Source organism: Rhinolophus hipposideros (genome assembly GCF_964194185.1).
Source record: "Rhinolophus hipposideros genome assembly, chromosome: 8".
In the NCBI taxonomy this organism is placed as follows: Eukaryota; Metazoa; Chordata; class Mammalia; order Chiroptera; family Rhinolophidae; genus Rhinolophus; species Rhinolophus hipposideros.
In genome coordinates this window covers 59,332,154-59,354,512 of record NC_138054.1, presented here as the reverse complement: position 1 = coordinate 59,354,512, position 22,359 = coordinate 59,332,154, and the positions used below count along the sequence as shown (strand labels likewise).

The window sequence follows — 22,359 nt, the reverse complement described above, 5'->3', positions numbered from 1 at the left end:
AGTGTTCCTTAATAACACTTTCCACACTTGTAATTTTTCATTTTCTCGTGATTATTTTATTACTGTCTACCTTACTAAGTGTTTAAGCTCCATGAGAGCAATGACAGTTTTATGAGGGTAGTGGCTGTGCTTTTTTTTCCTTTGCCACTATATACACCACATACAGTGCGATGCCTGACACATAGTATGTACTCAATAAATATTCATTAAGTGAATTAAAATTAGTGAATAAATGAATCCTAATTTTTAGTACCTCATTAGGTAACATAACATGGACTCTTGAGTTAATTTGGAAATTTTTTAGTACCTCTGAAAGAAGAAATGGCAATTAGCATTAATATTTAAATCATTAAATTTAGAATGACCTAGAAACTACATTTTCTTTAACTGTCTTTGGTCATCTGGGGTTTTACTTGCTACTCTATTATTTTAAACTCTCTTTCAAAATTGTTTGTGGTTGCATGGATAAAGATCACAGGTACTCTTCCTTTACAAGTCATTAGTTTCAATTCAGTTTCTTTCCATTTACTTTTGCCAGAGATATTATTAAACATAAACATGACCATTGAGTTTCATTTCATTTAATTTCCTTTGCCATTAAAGGCAAATTTATGAAAAACCTAATTAACATTAAAGTTGATTATCTCACAACCAGAAAGAAGGGCATCAAAAAACTCGTGGTTAATCTTCAAATTGGAAATATTAACCTTGCATAAGAAATAGCTTTATTTACATTCTATGAATAAAATAGGTATAATGAAATCAGTAACATGAGAAGGTAATATATGTTGATTTGTGCTTTTAAAAATAAGTACATAATATATTTATTCTGATTTTTAAACCCTTATGTGTAACTATTGGAAACAAAGTAATTGTATTTGTTTATAATATAATTCATGTTTAATAATATTCATAAAATATTTTTCAGCAAAATATTTCAAAATTCCAAATTTAAATCAACTGATGAGAGATGCAGGCGAAGACCATCAAAGGAGAAGATTAAATCTCATTCTCAGTGTGTTTTTATTTCTCGAAATTTTCATACTGGAAGATTCCAATTACAGGTATTAGAGTATAATATTTTATAGCAATCTTTTGAAATAATTTCTTATGACACCACATCATTAGCATTGTTGTCTTTCAATTTGAAAGAGTATCCATTGTTATTTTTAAATCTGAGGGACAACAACATGAGCTAAATTTAAATTACCCAAACTTGTTAGAGTTTATGCTGTAAGAAACTAAAAAATTAAATGAAAATGTCTCCTTCAACATTTACTTTGCAGTATCTCTAGCCTTAGAACCTACATTCCTCATACTGGGATTGTCACAGGGGCGAAGATGAAAGACAGAAGAGAAACAAAGTAAAATTGCCAGACCTATCAGAGGAAAGAGATTTAGAGATAAGAGGATACTCAGATAACCAGATAACCTAACCAAGCCAACAAATTGAAATTAAATACAATTTAACAAGGGTTTATTCAACCTTTATTATATTCCAAGCTCTGGGCCCCTCCATTGAGAATAGTAAGATATGAACCCTATGTTCAAGGTGCTAACTGTAGTACAAGTGGGCAAGGCAGCACATAATTAACTTTTGGTTACGTAAGTATCAAAGCAGTGCTACATGGACAAAGCAAAACAAGGGAGAGACCAGTAAAAACTTAAAACTATGATGGCTAAACAAAACAAATACTTTCGTGGTCTTATAACATTAATAAATAGTGACAAAGTGATAGGATGTCAAAGTTTCATTTTGTATCTTGAATGTTAAACTTCGTGTTTATTCATCTGTTTAACACACATTTTTTGAGTGCCATAAGTATAGCAGCACTAGTTTTGGCACTGAGGCTACATAAACAAATAAAATATGAGTCTGGAACTATAGGATCCCAAAATTAGTAGAGAAGAAAAACATAAATACTAAACATTATAACATAGTATGATAAGATACACAAAACTGAAGAAATGCAGACAAGGGAGCATACATTAAAAAGGCTTTGCAGAGAAGACATTTTTAACGGGGTTTTGAGAAATGAATAGAAGTTTGCCAGGAGGAGAGAGAACAAAAGACAGTCTATGTTCAAAGCCTTGCAGCTATGAAGGGAAGTAACGTGTTCAGAAAAATGTTATACTGTTTGGAGCCTAGGGCTTACAGAAGAGAGTGGTGTGGGAAAAGATCCCGGAGGTGACATTGTGAGCACACTCATTTGCAGTTTAAGGATTTTGTATTTTACTCAATAGGCTCTTCAGACCCACTGGCGTCATTATGGGATTATGGTCAAGATGCAGAGGTTAGACTCCTGGCTCTACTGTTACCGTGTTTCCCTGAAAATAAGACCTAACCAGAAAATAAGCCCTAGCATGATTTTTCAGGATGACATCCCCTGAACATAAGCTCTAATGCGTCTTTTGGAGCAAAAATTAATGTAAGACCCGGTCTTATTTTTGGGGAAACATGGTATTAACTGAGTAATTTTAGGCAAGTTACTTAACTTCTCTGTGTCCCAATTTCCTCATCTGCAAAATGAAGATGATTTCAACTCCATAGAATTGTTATGGGAATTAAATTAATTAATATATAAAAAGCACTCAGAATAGTGCCTAGCCACATAATGAGCACCAAAGAAGTATACTGTTATTACTGGAGGGTTTTAAGCAGGCAGCTTTAATGATCAAATTAATTCTAAAGATTATTACTAATAGTTGACTTGCAAAAATGAAGGGTAGTTAGAAATAGAGGTTGCATTGCAGAAAAAAATTGTTTCTATGTATGCATTTAATATTAATTGAATTTGCTGAGGACCTAGCACATGGATTTTTGCTAGGTACTATCAGTATAATGGTGTCTTCATATCTGATGGTGAATACATACAAAGAGATAATTACAAAAATGTCATGAGTGCTATCATGGAAGAAGTACAAATATAGGAGTACTAAATTTTAATTAGGTTGTTTATTATTCACTCAACAAATATGCAATAAGTGCTTATGTCCCAGGCACTGTTTGAGGCAATTGGAAATGTGGTCGTTAATGAGATAGACAAGAGCCTCTGTGCTCACAAGAATTATAGTCTAGTTGGAGAGAGAAATAATGTACAAGTAAACACAAATCATTATTCAGGACTCTTGATAGTCAGTGAAAGGAACTTAACTCAGAAGAAAAGACAGTATAAAACATAGTATGAAAACATAGTATAAAAGAATAAGATAGTGTTGACCTCAGCCACAATCAGTTTCAGTACATAAAGGACTCTTTTACATTGTCCCTCTTTTTCTTATCTCAATTTCTGACTGGATATTGGCCTCTTTCTCTCCTATGCCAACAGACAAGCAGGAGGATGAAAATTTTTCTTTTTTTCTTTTTTTAAATTACATTAATTGAGGTGAAAATGGTTAATAAAATTATATAGGTTTCAAGTGTACAATTCTGTATTACATCATCTACATATCACATTGTGTGCTCACCACCCAGAGTCAGTTCTCCTTCCATCACCATATATTTGATCCCCCTTTTCCTCTTCCAGCACCCCCCACCTTCCCTACCCTCTGGTAACCACTAAACTGTTGTTTGCGTCTATGAATTTTTCTTTGTTTGTCTTGTTCCTTTGTTACTTTCAGTTTTATATCCCACAAATCAGTGAAATTATATAGTTCTTGACCTTTTCTGTCTGACTTAATTTGCTTAGCATAATAATGTCAAGATCCATCCATGTTGTCACAAATGGCAGTATTTCATCTTTTCTTATAGCCGAGTAGTATTTTATTGTGTATATATACATCTTCTTTATCCAATCATCTACCAAAAGACACGTTGGTTGTTTATTTATGGTCATGGTCACCGTAAATAATGTTGCAATGAACATTGGGATACATATATCTTTATAGATAAATGTTTTCAGATTTTTTGGGTAGATAACCAGGAGAGGGATTTTTGGGTCATATGGTAATTTTATTCTTAATTTTTTGAGGAACCTCCACACTGTTTTCCAAAGTGGCCGTACCAATTTGCTTTCCCACCAGCAGTGTATTAGGTTTCCTTTTTCTCCACAATCTCTCCAACACTTATTATTTGTCTTGATGATAGCCATTGTAACAGGTGTGAGGTGGTATCTCATTGTGGTTTTGATTTGCATTTCCCTAATAGCTAGTGAAGTTGAGCATTTTTTCATATAGCTGTTGGCCATTTGTATGTCTTTTTGGGAGAAGTGTCTTCAGGTCTTCTATCCATTTTTTAATTGGATAGTTTGGTTTTTTGCTATTGAGTTGTATGAGTTCTTTATATATTTTGGATATTGGCCCCTTATTGGAGGTGTTGTTTGCAAATATCTTCTCCCATTTGGTTGGTTGCCTTTTTGTTTTGTTGATGATTTCCTTTGCTGTGCAGAATCTTTTAAGTTTAATATATATAGTCCCATTCATTTATTTTAGCTTTTATTTCCCTTGCCTTTACAGTCAGATTCATAAAATGCTCTTTGAACCCAAGGTCCATAAGTTTAGTACGTATGTTTTCTTCTATGCAGTTTATTGTGTCAGGTCTTATGCTTAGGTCTCCATCCATTTTGAGTTAATTTCAGAATATGGTGATAGATAGCAGTCTAGTTTCATTCTTTTGCACATGGCTTTCCAATTTTCCCAACATTTACTGAAGAGGCCTTTGTTTTCTCCATTGTATGTTTTTGGCTTCTTTGTCAAAAATTATCTGTCCATATATATGTGGGTTTATTTCTGGGTTTTCAATTCTATTCCATTGGTCTGTGTGTCTTTTTGCCAATACCATACTGTTTTGATTATTTTCATTTTATAGCACAAGTTAAAGTCAAGGAGTGTGATTTTTAAATAAGTAGAACAGGAGGATGAAAATTATAACAAAAATATGGTTTAATATAATATAGATCTAGAGTTTGGTTTCTAAAAAAGTTTTATTGTGAAATACAATACATACACAAAAGAACACACACACCACAGTTTAAAGAATAAATGAAAATTTTATACCCACCCCAAAATAAGAAATAGAATATTACCAGTACCTCTGAGGTATCCTGAGTCTTCATCTCTTATATCCCACCCTCTCACCCTTCACTGAAGGACTCACTATCCTGTCATTGCAATTAACCATTTCCTTGTTTTTCTTTATGGTTTTACCACAAATGTTACATTTTACCACAAATGTTATAGATCCTTGAACAATATATTATTAAATTTTATACGTTTTGAGGCTCCATGTCTAATATACTTTTCCCTTTTTTACAATATTACATTTCAGAGATTATTACTGTAATATCAGAATATTACATTTCAATCCAAGTTGGCATATATTCAAATGGCATTTCATTGTATGAATATTTCAAATTTTATATTATGGACATTTGGATTGTTTTCAGTTATTTTTATAGGGAATATACCTAACAGTGGAATTGCTGACTTACGGGGTATGTGCATGTTCAATATTATTAGATAATTTCGAATTGTCTTATAAAATGACTGTATCAACATACATTTACCTAAGACACACATAAGTGCTAGGATTGTTCCACATCTTCAAAAAAATATTGATATTTTTAGGTTTCTAAGTTTTTGACAATCTGATACATGTGTAATAGTATCTCACTATAGTTTTTTCTGAATAGATTTTATTTTATTCTTTTAATAGTTTTAGGTTCACAGCAAAATTAAACAGAAAGTATAGAGTTCCCATATACGCGTGCCCCCACACCTTCCCCCACTGTCAACATCCAGAGTTCTACATTTGCTACAATTGATGAACCTGTATTGATACATCATTATCACTCAAAGTTCATAGTTTACATTAGGATTCACTCTTGGTGTTATACATTTTCTAAGGGTTTTGGGGGGGGGAGATGTATATATATCACATACAGAGGGTGCCAAAAAAAATGTACACACATTTTAAGAAAGGAAAAAGCTGTATTAAAATTATGCTGATGGTAACTACTTTGAGCACTTCTTGTAATTACAGAAGTAAAACGTGATTTGTATTCGTCTTTTGTTATCAGTATATATTATTACAATTTTAATACAGATTTTTTTCCTTTCTTAAAATTTGTATACATTTTTGGCACCCTCTGTACATAGTCAAAATATTAATATATATATTTGTCAAAACCCATAGAACTGACAGAGAGGGGGGAGAGAGAGAGAGAGAGAGAGAGAGAGAGAGAGAGAGAGAGAGAGAGAGAGAGAGAGAGAGAGAGAGAAATTGGTGGAGGAAGAATGGAGGGAGAAGGGGGTAGGGTGAGGTGGGGTGGTGTGGGGAGGGGGAAGGGGAAGTGAAGGGGAGATACAGAAGGGTGGGGGAGTGAAGGGGAGAGAGAGAGAGAGAGAGAGAGAGAGAGAGAGAGAGAGAGAGAGAGATCCACTATTATGGTATCATACAGGATAGTTTCTCTACCTTGAAAATCTTCTTCTCTGCCTGCTCATCCCTCTCTCCCCTGTAACCCCTGGCAAGCACTGAAAATTTTACTGTCTATAGTTTTGCCTTTTTCAGAATACCATATAGTTGGAATCATATAGTATGTAGTCTTTTCAGATTGGCTTCTTTCACTTAGTGTTATGCATTTAAGTTTCTCCCTGACTTCAAGACTCAATAGCACATTTTTTTTAGCGCTGAATAATATTCCATTGTATGGATATAACAGTTTATTTATCCATTCACTTACTGAAGGACACTTTGGTTACTTTCAAGTTTTAGCAATTATGAATAAAGCTGCTATAAAATTCTGGTTTCTGTGGACATGTGTTTTCAACTCCTTTGGGTAAATGATCATAATTTCTGGATCAAACAATAAGAGGTGTTTAGTTTTGTAAGAAACTTCCAAACTATGCCAAGTGGCTGTATCATTTTTCATCCACACCAGCAATGAATGAGAGTTCCTGTAGCTTCACTTCCTCACCAGCATTTGAGGTCAATGTTTTGGATTTTTACCATTATAATAATACAGTGGTATTTTGGTTTTTTTATTTGCTTTTCTTTAATGATATATGATGTTGGACTTTTCTTAATATGTTTATTTGCCATTTGTATATCTTCTTTGGTGAGGTGTTCAAATCTTTTTTTTTGGCTCATTTTCAATTGGGGTTGTTCATTTTCTTGCTCTTGAGTTTTAAGAATTCTTTGCATATTTTAATAAAGTCTTTTATCAGATATGTCTTTTGCAAACATTGTTATCCAATCTGTGACTAGTCTTCTCATTCTCTTGATATCTCACTATAGTTTTAATTTGTATCTTTTGGCTAAAAAATGAGGTGACTGTCTTTTCTAAAGTTTATTGGCCATTATGATTTTCTCTTACGTAAAATGTGTCTTCAAATATTACCTCTTTTTCTATTAGTTTTTTATTATAAAACTTTAAATAAGAGTTATATTAATTTTGATATCATCATCTATTTTGTGGCTTCCCTTTTCACTATTTTTATGGTGTTTTGATGAACAAAAAAATGCTCTTATTTTTAATGGAACCTAATATCTCAGTCCTTTTTTTTATGATTCTTTGTTTCCTTCCCTACTCCAAAGTCATAAAGATACCCTTCTATACTGTTTTCTAAGAGTTTTATAGTTTTGATTACATAGGTGTTTAATCAATCTGGAATTGATTTCTGTGTTTGGTATAAATAAGAATCCAGTTTCACTTTTTTCCATATGTTTGTGCAACCACTGTCTAGAAGCATTTCCTAACATTCTTTTGGGATTTTGAGGGGGAACAGCAGTGCAGTTTTAGATCAATTTGGGAAAAAGTGATTCTTTACTATATTAAGTTTCTAATCCATGAACATGATATTTCTCTGTGTTTACATATGTTATCTTTAACACCCTTCAATAAAGCTTTATAATTACCTTCATAAAAAGCCTTGCACATCTTATATTAACTTTTATTACAGGAAAATTTATATGTTTATAATTTTTTAAGTAAACTTAAAAAATATGATTTTTAAGTAAACTTTTTATTTTGGAATAATTCTAGATGTTTAGGAAAGTTACAAAGATACTAGAGTTCTCTTACACCTAGTTTCCCACAGTGTTAGAATCTTAAATTACCATGGTACATTTGTCAAAAACTAAGAAACCAACATTGGTACATTACTAATAACTAAATTCCAGACTTTATTCAGATTTCACCAGTTTTTACAGGAATATACTTTGCTCCTTCAAGACCTGATCCAACAGTCAATAGTACTGTAATAACTACGTACGGTATCAGATGGGTACTAAATTGTTGGGGTGATAGATGGGCGAGGTTTGGGGGACAGTGAAAAAGGTGAAGGGATTAACAAGCACAAATTGATAGTTACAAAATATTCATGGGAATGTAAAATAAAGCATAGGGAATATAGTCGATAATATGGTAATAAGTATGTGTAGTGCCAGGTGGGTACTAGTCAGGGGATTACTTCATAAATTATATAAATGTCTAACCACTACACTATACATCTGAAATTAATACAAAATAATATTGAATGTCAATGTAATTGAAAACTTATAAAAGGGGGAAAAGGTGAAGGGGAATAAGAAGTCCAAATTTCCAGGTATAAAACAAATAAGTCATGGGAATATAATATACAGCATAGGGAATATAGTCAATAACATTGTGATAGCATAGTATGGTGTCAGATGGTTGCTGCATTTACTGTGGTGATCACTTGTTTAGGTATATAAATGTTGAATAACTATGGTGTACCCTTGAAGCTAATATATTAATTAGTGTTAGCCATATTTTTAATAAAAATCTTAGGAAGAAGACCTAATCCAAGATACCACATTGCATTTGTCTTTTTAACTTTCTTTGCTCTGTGATTATCTTTCTTTGTTTTACCTGACCTTGACAGTCTTGAGGAGTGCTGATCATGTATTTTGTAAAATTTTCCTCAATTTGTGTTTCCTGATGTTTTTTACATTATTATATTGGGATTATGGATTTGGGATTTGGTGAATTAATACTGCTGAAGTAAAATGTACATGTGTTTTTAAATATTTTATTGATGTATAATTATCCATATTAGAAAGACCTTAGATGTTCCACCCAATGAACATTGATAATTGTATATACATTCCACCAATATCCAAAACAAGATACAGAACATTTTTATCATCTGAAAAAGTTCCCTCATGTCCCCTTCCAGTCAATTCCTCTACCCTTCCCAGTTAAGCACTTCCTGATTTCCGTCAATAAAGTTTAGTTTTTATCTATTCCTAGATTTTATACAAATGGAAGCATATAATATATATCTTTTATAACTCACTTCTTTCACTTAACACAAGTTTTGGGGACTCATTCTTTCTCCCTCTTTCTCGATAAATAGTATTTCATTGTATAAATATACAACAATTAGTTTAGTTTATGTATTCTCTTGTTGATGGACATTTGAGTTGTTTTCCACTTTTGACTAGTATGAATAAGACTGCTCTAAATAGTCAGGTACTCTTAATGAACATATATTTTTATTTTTCTCGGCAAAATACCTTAGTATGAAATTGGTGGGGCTTGGGTAGACATATGCATAACTTTATTAAAAAAATGCCCAAGGTAAGCCCAATAAATTTAATTTTAAAAACTTATAGACAGAATAAAATAAAATAAAATAAAGGCATACAGTTTTCCTCTACTCTTCACCACTGAGTTTATTTAATCACACAAGATGATGTCTGTTCTTCCCCCACTGTATTATTCCTATTTCCACTCTAGCAATTAGTAAACAATCTGTGGTGAACCTTTCAAACCATGTTAATATCCTTCTTTTCATCAAACTCTACTTACTAACTATAGAAATTATCCTTGCCTGAGCCAATCTTTACAAAACTATAGCAAAAATGGTGATTTTTTTTTTTTCAATTCTACCACTCCCATCCACATTTGTCATTTGGCTATTACTGTAAAGAAGACACTCTCCCTTCTTCCTTTTTAAATTTATTTATTATCAGTGTAGACTCATGAATTTCTATTCTACTCAACAGATTATAATCCATTACTGTAATTATTTTGATGTTTAAATTTCTCCAAATTTAACCAGGGTGCACCCCTTCAAGATTATTACTCTGTCTTTTTTTTTTAATTGGGGTGACAATTGTTAATGAAATTACATAATTTCAGGTGTACAATTCTGTATTACATCATCTATAAATCCCATTGTGTGTTCATCACCCAGAGTCAGTTCTCCTTCCATCACCATATATTTAATCCCCCTTACCCTCATCTCTCACTCCCCTTTCCTCTGTCTTTTTAATGTGTCCCATATTTTTGGAGTCCTTACTTCTGATACTATCATATCATTTTTAATAGTTCAAAGAATAGCCATTGTACTAATATCTATGTATTAAAATACATTTAACTGTTTCCTTACTTTTAGAATTTTAAGTTTACAACTTTTAAAAATGTTAAACAATGTTGTGATGAGCATACTACTAACTGAATATTTTCACAAATCAAAAATTATTTACTTGGCATAATAAATTCTAGAAGTAGATTTGTTGAATTGCCCTCCAGAAAAATTCTACCTACTTATATGTAGCAATATATAAGAAGGCCCATTTTGTCATTCTCTTAGTTTGGTAGAATTTTAATCAGTCTAGGGCTTTACTCTGTGGTTCCCAGACTAGCAATAGCGACATTACTTGGGAGCCTGTAAGATAGAAATGCAGAATCTCAGACCCCATCCCAGACCTAATGAATCAGAATATGCATTTTTAACAAGCTCCCCCAGATAATACACAGGCACACTGATGTCTGAGAATATTCTAATGTAATTTATATAGGAGTCACAAATCGAATTGGGTCTAAATCCAGGTAAGGTGAGTTAAGCAGCCTATAGCTGGCATTTATATTAACAAAAGGTGAAAGTGACGAAGTAAAGTTGGTTGTGAAGAAAGTGCTTATGTGTTATCCTATGTATATGCAACCCTAAGCAAGTCTTTTATGGGAAACAGGACAATGCAGATCAGCCCAGAGAACACAAGAGAAAATGGTACTATCTCTCCAGCCTCATCTTCACCCGCTCCATCCCAAACACTCTGTTCACTGACTCAGTGTTTCTGTAGTGGTCAAAGGAAAACCTGAAGCAGAACCACTTGCAGTGTGTTATAATGCATACTTTCCACTCCCAGATAATGTTTCCGTAGGGTCTATATTATGCCCAAGAAGCATCATTTAAACAAGCACACCAGGTGATTGCGATACCCTGAAGTTTAAAAACTACTACACCACACTTCCCACAACACATCTGGAATTGTTTCAGCAAATGTTTTGTTTGCTTCAAAAGAATAGTCATATTTTTATAAAAGACTTAGGCCAGAGTTCATTTTGTTGTTGTTGTTGGTTAATGAAATGAGTAAGGCTTTTACCTTACTTTGTTCTAACCAAGTGACTCTAAGTGAAGATGGAGAGGAGTAATCCTGTTGAACTCTGTTTTACCCTTTCACTCCCTATCCTGGAGACTGCCTTCTTGAATCAGTCCACTTTCTTTCCAGATGATGTCTCAACACTTTTTTCCTTTGTCAATATATTTTCAGGAAATAAATTCATATTGTGGAAAAAAACATTATTTCATCAAAATTTATTATGTTGAAATGTATTATTCTTATACAAATATATGTCAAACATATTAAAGAAATTATATAAAAACTATTCAGTTTTTAAATACAAATAACTCTTTTTATATAGGAGGAGCAGAGAAAAAAGAAAACAGCATGTATAAAAGGTACTTTTTCTCAACCACTTATTAGAAGAAATTGTAATCAACTTATAGCAGTTTGTATCTTAAAAAATCAAGAGGTTTTCCTAAATATTATCTAAGTATTTTTAAAGCCATGAAAATTCAAGGGAAACATTAATTTACTAGTATGTGAATGGGCATATATTTTTTAAAAACCAAATTTGCAATATCATAAATTAAAATGCGAAATTTTAATTTTTGTCCCTTATTTATATCCAAAGGTGTCATAGTCAATGCCATATAGTAATGCCAGAGAGTCAAAAAATCCGAGTGATTTGTAACCCTTTAGATAGTGCATATGTCTTAGTAATCCAAAACATTATCCTTCTACATAATTTTAGAAATACTGAATATAAAATGTAATAAGGTATTTAAAATGGTTTTAAAAATTAATGTTACACTTTAATATCGAAAGATAATATGTAAAATAAAATAAAATATATTTTAGGATATTATATGTGTATATGTGATGTTTTCTAAAACTTAACATTTTTTAATGTCAACAGTCAGCATAAGTAATATAATGAGAAGCATGAGACTTAGAGTAACAAAAATCTAGATTGAAGTCCATTTTGTATTTAATCTGTGGTGAGTCATTTCTCTAATTCTCAGTCTTGTCTTTTGTAAAGTAGTGCAAATAAGTACCTTGACAAATTACTGAGAGGATAAATGAGATATTGAAATCTATCAAACTACTTTGTAAATGTTCAGGCACTATAGGAATGTTAGATGATACTTTTATTTGTATAAAGCCAACCCATAGGCTCTTTCCCCTATGGACCAAACATTTTGCAATCTGCCTACTCAAGGAGGCACGTATTTTTAAAAATTTATTTTTAAAACAAGGCAATATTTAGTTACAAATAGTTAAACTATCTGCCTTTTCTGATTTGAAAGGACATTCAGGAGATGAGATTTCTAGCTGTTTAGACTCTTCTGCTTTTAAAATGATAGAATTTTATTTAGAATAGACTTTTCTACTCTTGATTATCATGAAAATATTGCTAATTTAACATATTTAACATTGTACAGATGATGATAGCAACTCAGAATTTTCACTCTATCGTCATCCTGTGCACTATAACCCTAAAAAGGAATCTAAATTTTAAAATGAAACATTGTCCCTATAATTAAGATTTGGCTCGTGAATATGTAATATTCATAGTAAATCTAATTTTCTTTTACAGCAATTAAAGATCACTCTAAAGATGAATTCAGCCTTGCAACAAAAAAGGTCATTTGTGACCCTTCAGAAACTAGCTCAGCAATCAATCCCAGCAGTGTTACCTTAAGCTTATCAACATTACCATCTGATTCTTGCTACAGCCAAAGTATAGAAGCAGCTGATGGCTGGTTTTCTGATGATTCTCTAGTGAAAAGGAGCTCTCCAATGCCTTTTCTCAGGGAACCTCTAATTGAAAAAGTATTTTCATACCTGTCAACCATTCCATTAGAAGAATGTACTGAAACTGTACTGAATATGACACTTAATGATGATCAAACAGATGATAGCATTAAGGAAATATTTTCAGGAAGAAATACAGAGGTTGAAATACAAAACCTTCAACATGATATGGAATGACTTTTTTCTTTTAAAACTTTGTATATACAAACAAACAGACAAGCAAAAACAAAAAAACAAAAAAAGCTTTGTATACACTGAAATCATGTAAAGTTAAAACTGAATCATCAGCTTCTGAGTTTCTTAACATGTCCATGCTAATATTGCTTTTTTTTGTTCTTTACCATAGAGTGGTCCTACTTCCCTTGTTCATTCTTTTTTGTAGAAACAAAATTACAGAAAGAACTAAAATGATATCATGAATGTTAATTAAGCTTAACTCCTTGTATCTCATCAAAGGACATAATAAATAACACAAATGTTTTTCAACATACAGGAGAAATACTTTAAGAAATCTTCAGCACAAATATATTTTTAAATAAAACATTCACAGCATTTCCTTATGCTTTTGATATTTTCAGTTTTATTTCAATGTGGATAGGGCTGGGTAGAATACCTCTCTCAGCTTTTCTGAATTTTAAATACATAAATCACCTGCCATTTAAATCTTATTATGTCATGATTTTAGTAAATGATATAATTTTGTTTCTCTAGGGGAGCCTGGAACACTCTGAAGAATCCAGAAAATAATATTCTTTCTCCTGTCCTGTGTCTGTTTCTCAGAATAGCTCCTCACACCTCACTCCACTATGATGAAAATGGGAGCAGCTACATTCACAGGCAGCTGCCTCAAGCTAGATGAATCAGAGTTCCTCTCCAATCTGAGAAACCCTTGGCCAAATTTCTACTTATGGTTCTTCAGGGATTTCTGACACCTACCACCTAATCTTTTTTTTCACCTTTCTCCTAAATACTCTCCATGTAATTAATCCCTTTTTTTCTTTCTTAGGAAAAACAATTATTAACAAGTATAGTATTATCTTCTGTGCTTAAATTACTCAAAACAAGACATGTGCATGTTTTTCCAAGAATTAAATCATACTTATAACAATAAATAAAAAAAATTGTCTCAAATAAGATAGTAGCATTATCCAGGCCTATCATTTCTGTCCCAAGAGAAATATTAACAAGAATTAGAACATCTCTCTCTCTTGAAGCACTTGGTCAGTCCTACACAGTGTGATTATGGGTTGTGAGGACATCTCTTTATATCCACTGTTAAATCTAAGAAAGCTATTTCACCTCAAATAAGGAGCAGTAAAAAAAAAAAAAATTAACTGGTCTCTGTCTCTTAGTGTTCTATAACTTGTTTTACTGCCGATCTCACTGAATGAAATCATCTCTAATTTTAATAGGATATTAAAATTTCCCTTGGAATTTGGGGTTAAGAGATGAGAGTAATTGTGGTCTGACCAGTTGCTGGAATAGAGGAACCATAAACTGGGGAGTCATGGACTATCAGGTACACCCTGTGATTTGGGAAGAAAAAAACAGAAAATCTGCAGTGAGAGCAATGAAACATTTGTAAAATGAAAAGCAGAGATGAGAGATCAGGAGAACGTGATTCTTGGCTTTCTAACAGTGCTCTATTCCCTTGTTCCAAGCGCTTCATGAAGCCTGCCTTTGGCTTGGTAAGACACACTTGAATGCTAATCATAAACTCTCCTTTTTGCTTAGGATAGTAAGATTTGATTTCCACTACTGGCCACACCATCCCTGAGGCCTCTTTTTAACTGTTCTTGGCTTTGGTAAGGTACTCTTGTAATTTTACAATGAATTCTCCTATCTGCATAAACTAGTAGGAGTTTTGTTTCTATTGCTATAACCAAAGCAACCTAACCAAATTCTTATCATTACAAATGAGAAATAAAGACATCTATGCCTATAAAGTAATTGTTATACTATATAATTGTTATACTATATAATTATACTATACTATATGTTATACTATATAATTGTTATAGTATATACTAAGTAATTGCTATACTATAATGATATTATAAATTGAATCTATTCAAAACTTAATACATTTACTTGTTTATTACAATGTTACTCTATATCATAGGTGTATACATTGTGCTCTTTGAAAAGCCCAATGACCAGTACATACAAAATTATACCAGTCTAAAATAATTTTACTTTCAGGGTCTGAGAAGGATCTGAGATTTCACCATCTATGCAAGTTGACAAGTTGTGCACTGTTGGTGGGAATGTAAATTGGCTCAGCCACTATAGAAAACAGTATGACATTTCCTCAAAAATGTAAAAATAGATTTACCATATGACCCAGCAACTCCATTCTGGGTATATATCTGAAGGAAATGAAATCACTATCTCAAAGAGATATCTGCACCCCCATTGTCACTGTAGCAGTAGTTACGATAGCCAATGCATGGACACAATCTAAGTGTTCATTGACAGACTAATGGGTAAATACAATGTAGCATATATAAATGGAATATTATTCAGCCATTAATAAAGAAGGAAATCTTGTCATTTGTGACAACATGAATGGAACTTGAAGGTGTTATACTAAGTGAAATAAGACAGAGAAAGACAAATACTGCATGATCTGACTTATATGCAGAATTTTAAGAAAAAAAAAAGAACTCAGAAACAGAATAGATTGGTTGGTTGGTGGTTGCCAGACGCAAGGGGTGGGAGGTGAGGGAAGAGGGTGAGGGTGATCAAAGGTAAAAATTTCCAATTATAAGATGTTCTGGGGGTGTAATGTACAGCATGGTGACTTTAGTTAACAATAGTGTATTTATTGTATATTTGAATGTTGTTAAGAGTATATCTTAAAAGTTTTCATCACGAAAAACATTGTAACTGTGAGGTGATGGACATTAACTAAACTTATTGTGGCAATCATTTTGCAATGCATACTTCAAATCATTATGTTGTACACCTTAAACTAATACAATATTATATTTCACACATCTCAATAAAACTGGAAAAATATTAAATAAATAAAAATAAATTTTAAAAGAGTGAGCAATGGATTTAAGAGGCATTTTTTTAATGTAGATTCGGGGTTTCCACAGCTCACTTTTTTATAGAATTTCTTTCCCTCCTCAATTTCCAACCACTGGTAGTCCCAAATTCCTTTTTTGGCTATTCGGGTGAGTAAGACATAGCTTTCTACTTTCAGTTCTGGTCTCCAGGTACTGCAAAGATATAGTAATACCCTCAGGGGAAAAGCCTACGAGTTATGTATCTTACCTAATGTAGTTTCCTTCTCTCAAATTCTAAATCTCCAGTTTCTACTGCCTTTTGGCTGCCTTCCAGTATATAATTGTTATCTGCGGTAGAGTTCATTCAATATAAACAACTGTACCATTACTGGAACATTCCACTTTTTAAAAAAATAAATAAATTTTCAGTCATTTCTAAGATACATTGTTGAGAGTGACAGTCAGATGTCTGCTATCTTGAAACTAACATTACAATTCTATATTTTTTTGTCTGAGTCAATTGACTCTTTTATTTCACAGACATAAACTCTTACGAATTTCCGTTTGGTATTTTCTAAAGGACCCACAACCATTGTTCAAATCAATATCAGAAAACTTTACCCTTTTAAATCCTAGCAAGCAAGGAGTGCTAAATTTGTCTAATGACTGGATTTCAGGCAAAAGAGGAAGTCTTTGATGCCTGTTCTTATTCTGACATTGACTGGCCTCACAGCAGCTATAGAAACTAAGAAACAGAGTTGAATGATCCATCACTATTATTTTAATATGTCTTTAATTTATCATACTTTACCTTCAAATGCTGTAATAATGTATTTGTATACATTCTATATAGTGCATATAGTACATAGTATAAGAATCTTAAACAGATTTCATTTTTCACCTCCTCCTACATCATTTTCCCCTACAATTCTTTGTACTTTTTTTCATACATTCTACTTTTGCTTTTGTTTTTAATGCCACAATGCATTATATTTATTTTTGCTTTAAATAGTAAATTATATTTTAAAGAAAATAAAAGTGAGAAAAAGTCTTTTCACCCATATATTTATAATTTTCAGTGAACTAAACTTATTCATGTAGATCCTAATTTCCATCTTGTATCGTTTTCCTTCTGCTTGAAGAATTTCCTTTGTGTAGTGCAAGTCAGCTGGCAATGAAGTCTCTCAGCTTTTGCTTGCCTGAAAATAATCTTTAGTTTTGCCTTCGATTTTGAATGATATTTTCAAATATCTTTTGAAAGATACTGGGTAGAAAATTTTAGGTTGATAGTTTTTTCCTATTAGCACTTAAAGATGTTGCTTCATTGCATGGTTTCTGCTGTGAAGTATGGACTCATTCTTATCCTTGTTCCTCTGTATGTAATGTCTTTTGTTCTCTTGCAGCTCTTAAAATATTCTCTTTTACTACTTTCCAGCACTTTGTTTATGATATTCATTCTAGTAGTTTTCTTACGGTTTATTCTGCTTGGATCTATGGATAAATAGCTTTCACCAAATTCAGAATATTTTGACTATTATTTCTTTAATTTTCTATTAATTTCTATTTCTAATAATTTCTATTATTTCTATAATTTTTTTTTGCCCCTCTGCTCTTTTCCCCTCTTTGGATTCCAATTAAATATATGTTAGGCCATTTAATTTTGTTCCACATGTTGCTGATGGCCTCTTCTTTTTTCCTCCCAGTTTTTTCCTCTGTGCACTTCCTCTTGGATAGTTTTTATTGCTCTTTCTTAAAGTTCACTTATCTTTTTATTCTGCAGGGTGTTTATTTGTGTGTTTATATCTAAAAGTTCCATTTGAGGGACATCCAGATGGCTCAGTTGGTTAGAGCACGAGCTCTCAACAACAAGGTTGCTGGTTCAAATACCGCATGGGATGGTGGGCTGTGCCCCCTGCAACTAAAGGCTGAAAATGGCAACTGGACTTTGAGCTGAGCTGTGCCCTCCACAACTAGATTGAAGGACAACAACTTTGAGTTGATAGGCCCTGGAGAAACACTGCTCCCTAATATTCCCCAATGAAAATTAAAAAAAAGAATTACATACATACACACCTACATACATACATACATATATACATAAATAAATAAAAGTCCTATTTGGGTCTTTTTTAGATATTCCATTTGTCTCCTCATTATATTCACGTTTTCCTCTACCTCTTCAAACATATAAAGTGTATTTTTAATAGCTGTTTTAATATCCTCTTCTAATACCATCATCTCTATAATTTCTGTGCTGTTTCTATTAATTTTTTTAACTGATTATAGGTCCCAATTTCCTGGTTTTTTGATTGCCTGATAATTCTTATTTGTTAATAAACAATTGTGATTTTTGCATTGTTAGAGTATTTTTTTTAATTATTTAAACAATGTTGGACCTTGCTCTGTCACACATTAAGTGACTTACAATGTCTGACAATTAAGTTCACAAACTTGCCACCATGTGCATACATTGGCAGCACTGTACAAACAGCTCGGTAAGGTTTCATAACCTTGCTGTATCATTGTCTCACAGCTGTGTTCATGTCAACGTGTGATGGTGTTTTGCTGAGTGGCATTCATTATTATTGTTGTCTGTTTTTGTGTTCCATCGCGAGAATGTCTGAGTTTGAATTAGAGCAATGAACAAACATTAAATTTCTTGTTAAACTTGGCTATCGTGGAGTGAAACCAGGGACATGTTAATCCAAGTTTATGGGGATAATTCCATGAAGAAAACGGCAGTGCACAAAGGGATTAAACATTTTTCTGAGGGGAGAAAACTGATGAAGAGAGGTCAGGGCAGTCAGTAAATAACAGAACTGATGAAAACATTGCAAAAATGTGTCAAAATCATCAGCTGACTGTGAGAAGCATAGCAGACCAAGTCAACATCGATAGAGAAACAGGAAAATCTTAACTGAAAATCTTGGCATGAGAAAGGTGTGTGCAAAAATGGTCCCAAAGGAGCTCATCGATGAACAAAAGCAAAGGGGAGTAAAAGTTGGCCAAGACCCTTTGGAGAGGCAAGATGATGTTTTGGGCCGTGTTATCACTGGTGATGAAACATGGGTCTACCAATAGGACCTTGAAACAAAGCGTGAAAGTGCACAATGGAAGTCAGCCAATTCCCTACTAAAAAAGTTCCGTCAGTCCAAATCAAAAATCAAAATGATGTTGCTAACCTTTTGTGATATCAGAGGGCTTATTCATTATGAATTTGTACCAACTGGACAAACAGTGAACCAAGTTTACTATTTGGAAGTGCTGAAAAGACTGCATAAAAAACTTAGATGAAAACGACCTGAACTTTTGGCCAACAATTCATGGCTCTTGCATCATGACAATGCACCAGCTCACATGGCACTGTCTGTGAGGGAGTTTTTAGCCAGTAAACGAATGACTGTATTGGAACACCTTCCCCACTCACCTGATCTGGCCTCCAATGACTTCTTTCTCTACCCAAAGATAAAGGAAATATTGAAAAGAAAACGTTTCGATGATATTCAGGACATCAAGGATAATACAATGACAGCTCTGATAGCCATTCCAGAAAAAGAATTCCAAAATTGCTTTGAAGGGTGACGAGGTGCTGACATCGGTACATAGCTTCCCAAGGGGAGTACTTTGAAGGTGACCGTAGTGATATTCAACAATGAGGTATGTAGCACTTTTTGCTAGGATGAGTTCGTGAACTTAATTGTCAGGCCTTGTATACAGTTTTGTCAATTATACCTCAATAAAGCTGGAAAGAAACAAAACAAAATTCTCCCAAAGCTGTTGCATTAAATTCTATGGCTTCAGGCTTGGAGAAAAGGAACCCTCATACACTGCTGATGGGAATGTAAAGTGGTACAGCCACCATGGAAAACAGTATGGAGGTTCCTTAAAATATTAAGAATAGAATTACCATGTGACCCAGTAATCCCTCTTCTGGGTATCTACCCAAAAAAATTGAAAACATTTATTCATAAAGATATATGTATTCCTATGCTGATTGCAGCATTTTTTTTTTTTGGTGGCTAAACATGGAAACAACCAAAGTGCCCTTCAATAGATGAATGGATAAAGAAGATGTGGTACATATATACAATGGAATATTATTCAGATGTAAGAAAAGATGAAATACTGCCATTTGAGACAACATGGATGGATCTTGAGATTACCATGCTAAGTGAAATGTGAAATAGGAAAAGCTGAGAACCATATGATTTCACTCATATGTGAACTCATATAAATCATACATGATTTCACTCATATAAAAGTGCAAGCAACAAACGAAGAAGACAAACAAAAAAAACAAAAACTCATAGACACAGACAACAGTTTAGTGCTTACCAGATGGTAAGGGAGGAGAGAGGAAGGTAAAAGAGGATAAAGAAGGTCAAGCATATGGTGCTAGAAGGAGATGTGACTTTGATTGGTGAACTCACAGTGCAATATATAGATGATGTATTATAGAATTGCACACTTAAAACCTATATAATTCTATTAACCAATGTCATCCCAATAAATTTTATTTTTTAAATAAATTCTGTGGCTTCAGAAAATTGTCAAGTGCTCTCGCAGATCATGACAATATCTTCACTGACAACCCAGATATTAAAAAATATAATAATAAAAAACTGGAGAGCAAGAAGACTTGTGTCCTCTCAGGATAATACCTAGTTTGCTTTAAAAAAAATTTTTAATACAGATAAATACAATGAAAAATATAAAAAGTTGTACGTGAATTCTTAGAATAAACAAATACTGATATTGCCTCAAAAAAAAGTTGTTGTGTCCAGATCAGCGTTTAGTCTAGAACTAATTTTGCTCCACTACTAAGGCATTCCTCTTCTGAGAACTCTATCTGATGCCTTGTATGTTGTGATATCTTCCCACTCAGGCTTTGCACACAAAATATTCCCAGCCCTGGGTGTGCTATGGGAATTGTTTGGCCTCCTGCTGTCTAATATTCTTTTCCCAGCCTCAGGTAGCTTCCTCATTTACATGCACAGATCAGTACTCAGCCAAACATTCAGGGAACCCTCTGCAGATTGCCAAAACTCTTTCTTTGTGCAGTTCCCTCCTCTCTGGCACTTGGCTTCACTAACCATAGCTGCCTTTACCTCCCTAAACTCCAACATCTGTCTCCTCAACTCAACAAGATCTCCAGACTCTGAATTTCCCTTCCCTCCTCTTCCAGGGAGTAAGCTGGGGAAATCAAAGGGTTTGGTTCATTTGTTTCCCATTTCTCAGGGTTCACAGTCCTGTACTGCCTGTTACCCCATGTCTGAAAACATTGTTTCATGTTTTTTGTCTGATTTTCTAGTGAAGTGGAAAGGTAAATCTAGTTTTTGTTAGTACCTCATGGCTGGAAGTAGAAGTTCCTACCACCTCTGGTTTTGCATTCTTCAAATCTATCATCTTCCTTCCTTATAACGTCCAGAGTGATATTTCGTAAATGTCGATCTAGTATTATTATTCTTCACTTAAAACCCGTAAATTGCTTCCATCTGACACTAAACCCTTTCTTAAACTCTAGGTTCCAGTCATCCTAAGCGTTCTTGGAATTCACCAGGCTGTTTCATGTACCTATGACTATTTTATTCTATGCTCCTTTATTCTCTAAAAGACAGCTCTCTACAGTCAAAGGTTACAAACTTCCAGTTACAAGAAGAATCAGTTCAGGAGATCTAATGTACAGCACGATGATTATAGTCAAAAAGCTTTATTATATACTTGAAAGTTGCTAAAAGCGTAGGTCTTAAATGTTCCCACCTTGAAAAAGAAATGGCCACTATATGATGTGATGGAGGTGTTAGCTAATGCTATGGTGGGAATTATATTGCAATATATAAGTGTATCAAACCAACATGTTAATACAATACTTACACAATATTGTATGTCAATTACATCTCAATTAAACTGGGGAGGGAGGAGACAGCTCTCTATTCTTTATGAAGACTTCTATAACCTCTCCCAGCATTTAGGCACTGTCAGTTTCTTCCTTTGTACCTGCATTTAACCTAGTACTGTATTCACTTGTTGTTATTGTTAACTACATTATTATGTGTTCACTACGCTGTATTAAAATTATTTGCACGTCTATCTCTTGCTAGATTATGAAGTCCTTAAAAGTAGGGCTTGTCTCTTTAATGTTTCCATTGCAGGATTTAGCACAATGCATAGTACATGGTAGATACATAATAACCATTTGAGAATTCAGAATTAGTC

At 33.2% G+C, this 22,359-nt stretch overlaps 1 protein-coding gene across 1 annotated transcript in view; it reads left to right on the top strand.

The window, feature by feature from the left end:
- LOC308500894 (uncharacterized protein C1orf185) overlaps positions 1-13,306 on the top strand; it is a gene marked incomplete at both ends in the record, with an annotated part of 28,714 nt that extends 15,408 nt beyond the window's left edge. The window contains 3 exons of the mRNA XM_081056415.1: positions 929-1,064; positions 11,673-11,709; positions 12,912-13,306. Of these exons, the coding sequence (XP_080912541.1) occupies positions 929-1,064; positions 11,673-11,709; positions 12,912-13,306 (568 nt within the window). The remainder of the gene's footprint in view (positions 1-928; positions 1,065-11,672; positions 11,710-12,911) is intronic.
- Positions 13,307-22,359: the final 9,053 nt, after the last annotated feature.